Source organism: Anser cygnoides, chromosome 1 (assembly GCF_040182565.1).
Source record: "Anser cygnoides isolate HZ-2024a breed goose chromosome 1, Taihu_goose_T2T_genome, whole genome shotgun sequence".
Classification (NCBI taxonomy): domain Eukaryota; kingdom Metazoa; phylum Chordata; class Aves; order Anseriformes; family Anatidae; genus Anser; species Anser cygnoides.
The window spans coordinates 27,550,073-27,558,923 of record NC_089873.1 but is presented as its reverse complement, the minus strand read 5'-3'; the positions used below and the strand labels follow the sequence as shown (position 1 = coordinate 27,558,923).

General features: G+C 44.7%; 1 protein-coding gene across 1 annotated transcript in view; it reads left to right on the top strand.

Annotated features, from left to right (window-relative positions):
* Window positions 1-2,494: 2,494 nt before the first annotated feature.
* Window positions 2,495-8,851, top strand: part of CAPZA2 (capping actin protein of muscle Z-line subunit alpha 2) — a 30,882-nt gene continuing 24,525 nt past the window's right edge. The window contains exon 1 of the mRNA XM_048051013.2: window positions 2,495-2,791. Within this exon, the coding sequence (XP_047906970.1) occupies window positions 2,687-2,791 (105 nt within the window). The 5' untranslated portion in view covers window positions 2,495-2,686. The remainder of the gene's footprint in view (window positions 2,792-8,851) is intronic.

The window sequence follows — 8,851 nt, the reverse complement described above, 5'->3', positions numbered from 1 at the left end:
TTTTCCAGTATCCATTTGACCTGCAACAACTTCTTCTCCAGTATCACCTTCTTTCATTTCTATGCAACAGTACTGTTAGGACATCTAGAATGATAGCCTTATCAAATTCTACACATATTGGGAATATTTTGCTATACCACATATGGCAGCATAAATCATTGTGTATGGCTTCTCATGCAAGAACGACAGACGTGGATGAACCTTAGAGCGTAACAAGATCCTTTGGCTAGAAGCTGACTACACTCATACCACTAATCGTGATCGACTTATATTTATCTGTGAATTTTCCAGTCAATGATCAGCTTTTACTTGTCCATCATAGCTTGGGTGAAATACACTGTGGTTGACATTAAGAAGCCACATTTTAAAGATTTTATCAAAGAGTTATCACTGGATGTATAATCCTTCCACCATACCTCCTTCATTTTGAAGTAATGTTAGAAGCTTTACTCTTCCCATACATTAGGAATAGACCTTTAAGAAGTTCACCTTATTCTCTTAACAAGATTGAGTGGTCCATGGTAGATCATATTTCATTTAATGAGTAACAACTTTATATTATAAATAATCATCTTATTCTTCCAGAACTCCAACTTTGTAACAGCTAATGCTCACTCTGGCATAACATACTCACCCTTTTACCTTTTCAGTTCTGAGGAACAAGGTCTAACCATCAATTCCAACATCCTAGTCACAAGACTAACTGACTAACGTAGCAGTAGTAATCATGTCATTTTTCTCAAGCTCCAAATTGTCTTACTTATTTTGGTTTTCTACCATAACTACACAGTAAACTGGAAGATGTACCCCTTACAAATAATGTAATGCTTGGATTTATCTCATAGTGCTTCAGGGTTGTCATTTTTTAGAATGTGGTATGAGGACATTCAGGTTATTACTTCAAGTGCTCTTGCTGTCAGGGCAGGAAATTACCCTGATACATCACCCAGGAAATTGGCATCCCTATTAATAAGATGGAGCCTATAGACACCCAAATTTTATTCAGTCTTTATCCCAGTGTTCCACAAAACCCAAACACTGTACTTGGCTAAAACCATCACTTTTCTAGTTTTAATCGAGGAACAGAAAGGATATCTCAACAAGATCATCTGACTCTCCTTGGCCTTTGGTTTCCTTTTTCAGCCTCTACAGCTTTTCAGGTTCTACAAAATGGAGTCTGCCACTTCTTCCCTGTTGCTAGAATGGATCGTGCATTGCTAAAGCATCTTCTCCTGCTGTTTTTCCCAGTCTAACTTTTCTCCTGGAAGAAAACAAATCCTCCTACTTGCTACCTGACCCTTGAATAATAGTTTGGCAATCTCTGTTAGAAGGAAATCACTGAGGAGGACTATATTCTGAGCTGCGTCTGACAGGAGGTGTGGAAGCATTCCCACTGGTACCAGCGCACATAGCCTTGTTCTTTCACCATTCTCCTAGGCATCTGTTCTTGTTTGCTGTCAGATGAAGACAGAATTTCACTGGCTCAACCATTTGGAGCTTGGTAATGTTATCTTTCCTCTGTTACAGTTTTCCTCTCAACTTCTACCATGTCTTCTTCCAAGTAGTTCCTAAAAGCAGTTATCTAAAATGTCCCTCCGTGTGCCTGCAATTCTGTGCAGCTGGAAGATACTCAGGTTTTCTTACTCTTAAGAAATTCCCATCTAATTATTTTCCTGTTCCCTTTGGTTGACTGCATACCTTTTCTACATAGTCTTCTGCAGTACCAAACCTTTCACACCATCCATTTTGTCTTCGCTGGTGGCATTAAACTGAACTTTCTGAGCTCTCTTCCATCAAATTTCATGGCTTTCCAAAAAAATTATTCTGAAAATTCTGCCCCCACCTGAATTTGTAGCTCCGCCGCCCCAAGCTGCAACACACACCGGCCTGCAGCGGGCATGTCACCCAGGGGATCATAGAATCATTAAGGTTGGAAAAGACCTCCAAGGACATCTGGTCCAGCTGTCCCCCTGCTGAAGCCCATCCCATTGTTGCTTCAGCCCATCCCAATTTGCAGTGCCCTTTTTTCACAGAATCACAGAATGGCTGAGGTTGGAAGGGACCTGTGGAGATCATGTAGTCCAACCCCCCTGCTGAGCAGGATCACCTAGAGCACGTTGCACAGGATGGCATCCGGGTGGGTTTTGAGTATCTCCAGAGGAGACTCCACAGCCTCTCTGGGCAACCTGTTCCAGTGCTCTGCCACCTCACAGTAAAGTGCCCCCTCATATTCAGCCAGAACCTCCTGTGCTTCAGTTTGTGCCCGTTGCCTCTCACTGGGCACAACTGAAAGGAGACCGGCTCCATCCTGTTGACGCCCTCCCCTCAGGTATTTGTACACACTGATGAGGTCTCCCCTCGGTCTCCTCTTTCCCAGGCTAACCAGCCCCGGCTCCCTCAGCCCATCCTCCTACGACAGACAGGTGCTCCCCTCCCCTCGTCACCCCCGCAGCCCCGATGACTCATTTTTAAATGACTCCTCCGCCCAAGACGAGACGTGAGCCGGCCACTTGCACCCCACAGCCCCCCTCAGCCCGACCGCCCCCTCCCCGCAGCCAAACAGCGGCTCCCGAACCCCCGGGGGCAAGGAGGCAGCGGGCGCGGCCCGCCCCCCGCCCGCCCGTGGAGGCGGTGGCGGCACCGCCACGGCCCCGCCGCCCTCCCTCAGCGCCCCCGCCCCGCCGCCATGAGCCCGCCCCCGCCGCGCGCATGCGCAGGCAGCGTGGGGGCGCTGCGGGAGGCGGACGGGAAGATGGCGGACCTGGAGGAGCAGCTCTCCGATGAGGAGAAGGTACGGGCGGGCGGGGTGCCGCGCCCCCGCGGGGCGCCCCCTCGCCCCCACACCCCCGGAGCCGAGCTGTCTCGGCTTGAAGGGGCCGCCGGCGTTTGCAGGGGCCGCGGGCTGGGTGTTTTCCCCGCGGCCCTCCCCCCTTCCCTTCCCCCTTTCGGTGCCTGGGTAGCGGGAAGCGAGAGGGCGAGACGGGGCGAGGCGCTGCCGGCCCCTTCCCCCGGCCCCAGGTCCCCTTCCCGGGGCCGGCCGCCGGCTCTGCCCGCCGCACGGAGGGGCCCTGCGCCTCCCCCCGGCTCCGGGAGGCGTGGGAGGAGGAGGAAGGGTGTGGGGAGGAGGAGGAGGAGGAAGGGTGCGGGGAGGAGGAAGGCTCCCTCGCTTCCTACAGCCGCCGGCGGGTCCGAGGTCAAGGAGCGGAGCGGCTGTGTCACGGAGGCGTCTGCGGTCCGTGTGTGCGCGGTGGAGACTTACAGAGGGTCAAAAGTGATTTTTTACGGCAAGCCTCTCAAGGAGCAGGGTGCCTCGGAGACCTCAGTTACCGGCGCTCCTTGGCTTCTTCTCCTGGAGGCAGCTTCGTGGCAGCTGCCTGCTTCACAGCTGGGGTGCGGTGGCTTGCGTGCGCTGCCCCTGTCTTCGTGTAACACACGGTTTTATTCATTTCTGATCAAAAAACGTGTGCTTTCCTGGCAGCGGAAGCTCTGAGATGACTGAAAGGATGTGGACACCAAAAAATGATGTTTCAAGCTTCTCTGAACTTACAGGGATGTCCAAAATGTCTTAAGTCGTTATGAAAAGGCAGATTTTTTGCATGTTTGGGATTAACAGGGCCACGTTTCAGAACTAGAGAGCCACTGATAGGCCAAAAGATGCATAACATGAGGGTCCCTCCATCTCTTTCCAGCCAGAGACTTTAGTCCTCTACGTGAGGACCATTCACATACATGATGGTCCATGGTTCTTTGTATCCTTTCTAGAACATGCAAGTAACTCTAATCCCGTATGTTGCTGTTAGGGAATATGCTTAAAAACATTCCAACTACAAGTTATTTTGGCATCTCAGAATGACTTATGCAGGGCCACCCAGAGCAGGTTGCCCAGGACCACGTCCAGGTGGCTTTTGGAGATCACCAAGGAGGACTCCATGACCTCTCCGGGTACCCTGTGCCAGTGCTCAGTCACCTGCACAGTTAATAAAAAATAAATAAATAAAAAGTGTTTCCTGATGTTCAGAGGGAACCTCCTGTGTGCCGGTTTGTGCCCGTTGCCTCTTGTCCTGACAAATAATGTAAATTATGGTGACACTTTCATCTTGCCTCTCCGTGAGCTGAGAAGCACTGCCTGTGCTTAATACTGTGCCTGTGTGACTGATGGAGTTAAGTTCTGAACTTTCTTCTGTCCCTTAATTGCAGTTTTTCTTTCCTCTCAGAATGGGTGCAGACCTTCTAGAGACTCCTCTTGCCTTGGTATAAATGAACAGAATCAGTACTTTGCCATAGTAAATTTAAATTGATTCTTTTATCCGCTTGTCTCATATAAAATTGATTGTCCTACATGATTGGAATTTTCCAAGCCTGGCAAGAGATTTTATTGGCTAATAAAACAAAGATGGCTAATGCTGCAAGCTCATGGAAAAGCAAGCAAATATCTCTGGAGACCTTATGATACCTCAAGATTTTACTTTTCCACAGAAGAGGTACATGGATTAGCTTTCTTGAATGTGAGCCTCTCAGGTGGTTTATCAAGGTGTGATGTATTTATCCATTCTGAAATGAGCATTCTCTGTATTGGGCAGCTCCCACCCAGTGCTTGGAAAGACTGGGGTCCCCAAAATGGCATGGGCTTGTTTAAGGATTTTATTACATCATTTAAGTTATGTCGGATAGCCTTTTAACAATGTGCTTGAAAGCATAGATACATTTCAGTTATGCTATCATTTTACAATAAAAATGTTTACTGCTTAAAAGCTGTAATCATTTTCTGTTGGTATTAAACTAAGACTGTGCACTCTAAGTGGATTAAGTAGAAGACTTCCTCGGTTTAGACTAAAGCATTTTTTGGTTAAATTACTGCAATTTTAAGATTTGCCCTCGATTGAGTCACTAAATGAATACTGTATAAGGAATGAAATTTGAAAGTGCAAATTCTTAATGCATGTGGAGATCTTGAATTGAATTTCTTCAGTTTGGTTAATTTCTAGTCTCTCAATTGTTACTTGATATGAATAATAAAACAATTTTTTGAAGTTAACATTTATGAAATTAGTTAAATTTTATCTCAAACGTTGAGCAGCACTGAGTGAAAGAGATCCTCCTGCTGGATAGCATTTGGAAAACACACCCTTCTCAGCCATCCAGCTGGGACTGTGATTACAAATACAGGAGGACAGGTAGACAAACATTAATGTTCACAGGGAATAAATCATATTGCCTCTCCATATATCTTTCTTCCGTGATAAGAAATGGAGAGCTTCAAAGGCTGGTGTAGATGATGGTGGTGCGGTCGGGTTGTAGGTAACTTTTACGGATACATAGCTAGAACAGTGGTCAGAAATACTGAAATTCGAGGAGGGAAGAAGGTGAACAAATATAGACTGTTCTGTACTGGTCTCCTAATAGTGCTATAAAAGCAAAATGAGAGATAAGTGATCTGGTGATACCACGGGTTCGGAAACTCAGTTCCTGTCCTGCTTTGTGCGTAGTCAGGAATTCCAGTGCTGCGAAGGCAGTAAGTAATTCCTGTGGCAGCAGCACCAACTTGCTGGTGTCACCTGGCAGCCAGTTCAACATGGCTGTAACATAACTCAGGTTTAAAACTTGCTGTGCTTGGTGTAAGGGAGAATACAGAAAGGGCACAAATTGGGATAGTGGAATAAATTGGCAGTAGCGCGTGGTTCAGGTAAAGGAGCTCTAAAAGCAGGGAAAGAGAAGAGCCACTTTCCAGAAAGAATGTTATTTCAGCGTGCAAGATTGTGCAACTGGTTTCGATCACAGCTCTGTTCCTTAGGTTCTCATTTTAGCACAAGATTTTGAAACCTTGCATATCTTTCAAAGTGATGATACCGTGTGGGTGATTTTTAAAAAGCGCTAAAAAACAAATACATCTGAGAGCTAGCTGTAGTTGATGCGGTGTGTAAGACTGTGCAAAGCCCAAGGTGTGAAGCTGGGCTCTTGCCAGCGAAGGTTACCGCACCTGGGATTTTCCAGCCCTAAAGAGAGCCGTGGTGAGACACGGGGTTTTATGGCCGTCCTGTTCACTCAGGTTACTGAAAGTTAGGAAGCTTTCAGACAAGTGGAAAAACAAAAGTTTGTTTGTGTTTCAGTCTATAAATAAAAATTAGATGTGAGAGGTGGAAATCCTGAACTCTTAAGTGAGGTAGCAATTGGAAATCATCATTTCCCTTCCCTTCCTATCTGTAATGCATCCTCTCTTAATAAGTCTTGAATGCAAAACCTATTTATTTATTCAGCGTATTTGAACGAGTTTGGCTAAAAGTTTAATAACCATTCTTTGCAGTTTAATTGTGTTCCAATTTCTGTACAAATTGCTTTTCTGCCTGTGGCGATGTCAAACTAATAAGCATATACAAAAATGTTTCTTCATGACTGTATTAGTGTGCATATAAAAGCACACAATTTATCTCCATGAATGTAAGCAATGATTAATGGAAGATACTGCTTTTCCTGTAAAAGATGCATTTACTAATGTAAATACTCATTAACAAATAGCAGCACATGAAAAACAAGACTGAAACTGTTAAAATCGTAATGAAATCTTGTACTCTGTAGTCAGTGCCTCTCGGTGACTCGCCAGGACATGTTTACTGTAGGTGTTTTATCTTTTTTTCTTTTTGCAATGTGAATCCTGTTCACTACAAAGCACAGGAGTTAAATAGCTGTGTTGGTGCGGAGATAGAAAACAGGGGTGTCTGCAGTGAGGAAAGGAGAGTATTAGTAGGAAATTTTCACACATCAGGGGTTTTAGTGCAAAAATTGCTCATGTTCCTTAAAATGCTAAGCATATATATGTGTGTTGTCAAACGTGATACCAGAAGGGAGCCACACCTCTTTCAGTACGCGTGTGTCTCTGTGTTTCTGCTTGGTTAGGAAGGCTTATGGAGTAAGGTGGAGCTTTAACAGAAAGCCAGCTCACTGTAAGCAGAACAAAACCTCTCTTCTGACACGGAAATAGGGTCCCGTTTGTGAAAAATGAGCTGGCTTGGCTGCCTCATGTTTCCTGGTGCATTGGGCAACTTTGCAGTTTCTTAAACTAGCTGTGAAAACCTACCGAGCTAACTACACCAGCAAAACTCTGCAGTGTAATTTTGTCGCATCGATTAAGGAAAACTTTGTTTACTCAGTGCTTTGAGGTGAGAAGTCTGTGCCTGTAAAATGCATCGTCGTGTGTGTGGCTTAGTCTTCAAAAGTTAGTACGTTGGCAGCAGAGCTCACTTTGCAAAAACAAACCCACCAGTGAGGGAGGTTCTGCTTCAGGTGTTTCCTTCATGCAAAAATGCACCTTTTTTCCAAAACCACCTCAGAAGCATCACTGGCACTTTTAAAAATAAAAGAATTATTAGTTCTTTACGTGTATTAAATCAATATGTGCTCTGAACCGTTCATTTCAAAGGGATATTGATATTAGGAGCAGAATGTTTTGGAGTAGATGCAGGATTTTAAAAGTCTTTCCTGGGTATAGTCACACAGTAATCTGTAAGTTTGAGACAATTCTTTAATAGGAATGAAGAAGTTGGGGGTGCTTCACAGACTGCCATGTAATTCTGAATACGGCAGTTCCCCCAAGATCAAGATTTCTCTGTACATAGCTAAGATATCATAACGTGTTGACATGAGTTTGGAAATAGTTTTTAAAAATGCATCGATACACTTAACATTGAAGGACAGAACTGGAACTTTAATCGCTTTGTCTGTGGTGAAACTATGAAAATGTTCAACGTGGTCTGAAAAATTGATTACATACTGTATGTATGACTGCAAATAATTTATTTGTAGAGTCATACAGGCTGGAAGAAACTTCTGGGAGTAACCCAAATGCTGCATCGTCAAAGCAGGGCTAACTTAGACCAGGTTGCTCAGGGAATTGCCCTTTGAGTTTGGGGCATCTCTGAGGATGGAGACTGCGCAGTCTGGGTAACCTCTTCCAGCGTTTGTCTTGCACTTGTGGTCGAAAACTTTTCCTCATATTTAATGGGAATTTCTCTTGCTGCAGTTTGTGCCCGATGCATCTTGTTTTTTCACTGCGCATCTCCACAGAGAGTCGTGATGCAAAACAAAGCTGTCTGCGTTTTGGACAAGTTAAAAGTCTGAAGGTTGACGATGCATACAAATTAAACCTGTAGTTCTGTATATGAGTGATCTCTAAAACTGCACTTCGTATTTTCTTTTGTCATGAGCAGTTTGGAGAAGTTAGATACTCCCTGAGTAGTATGGCTTTCACCACGTCGGGGCCTGTTTCGAATGCAGCGGCACCCAAGCGCCCCCAGAAGCCCGGTCCTTGCTGTCTTTGCGCTCACAGAACTCTTGCAGAAGTTTGCTACCCAGGAAACCTCACAGCTTAAGTAGGTAGATAAGATTAAAAAAAAAAATTTGAACAAAAACTAAAGAAGAGTTATAGATCAAATTATTGGCCACTCTAGCAATATTTGAGATGGGAGAGAATGATTTGCCGTACAGCAGGAAAGGTTCTTTGCCCAACAGCAGTCGTCAACCTACAGTTCTGCCGTGAAATGCCACCTTTGGTTGACTTTGATTTTGGCAATCAAACAGGAATAGGATAAAAATTCTAACCACATTATTTACCAAACCAATGTTTTTCTTGGAGAGCAGTATATAAAACTGAGTTGCAGTTGCCCGGAGCGGGGTATGAAGAACTTTGAATTGCTTAAGAAGAAATGAAAGCAGATTTTTTTCAGCATATGGAAATTACTGTTTTTATTCTTGAGTGACCAGCTTCTGAAATACAAGGCATTTCAAATACTTTCTTCTTAATTTGACAGAAAGCATTAAAACTTTCGAACTGGTAGGTAACGTTGAGAGAGGATTTTCA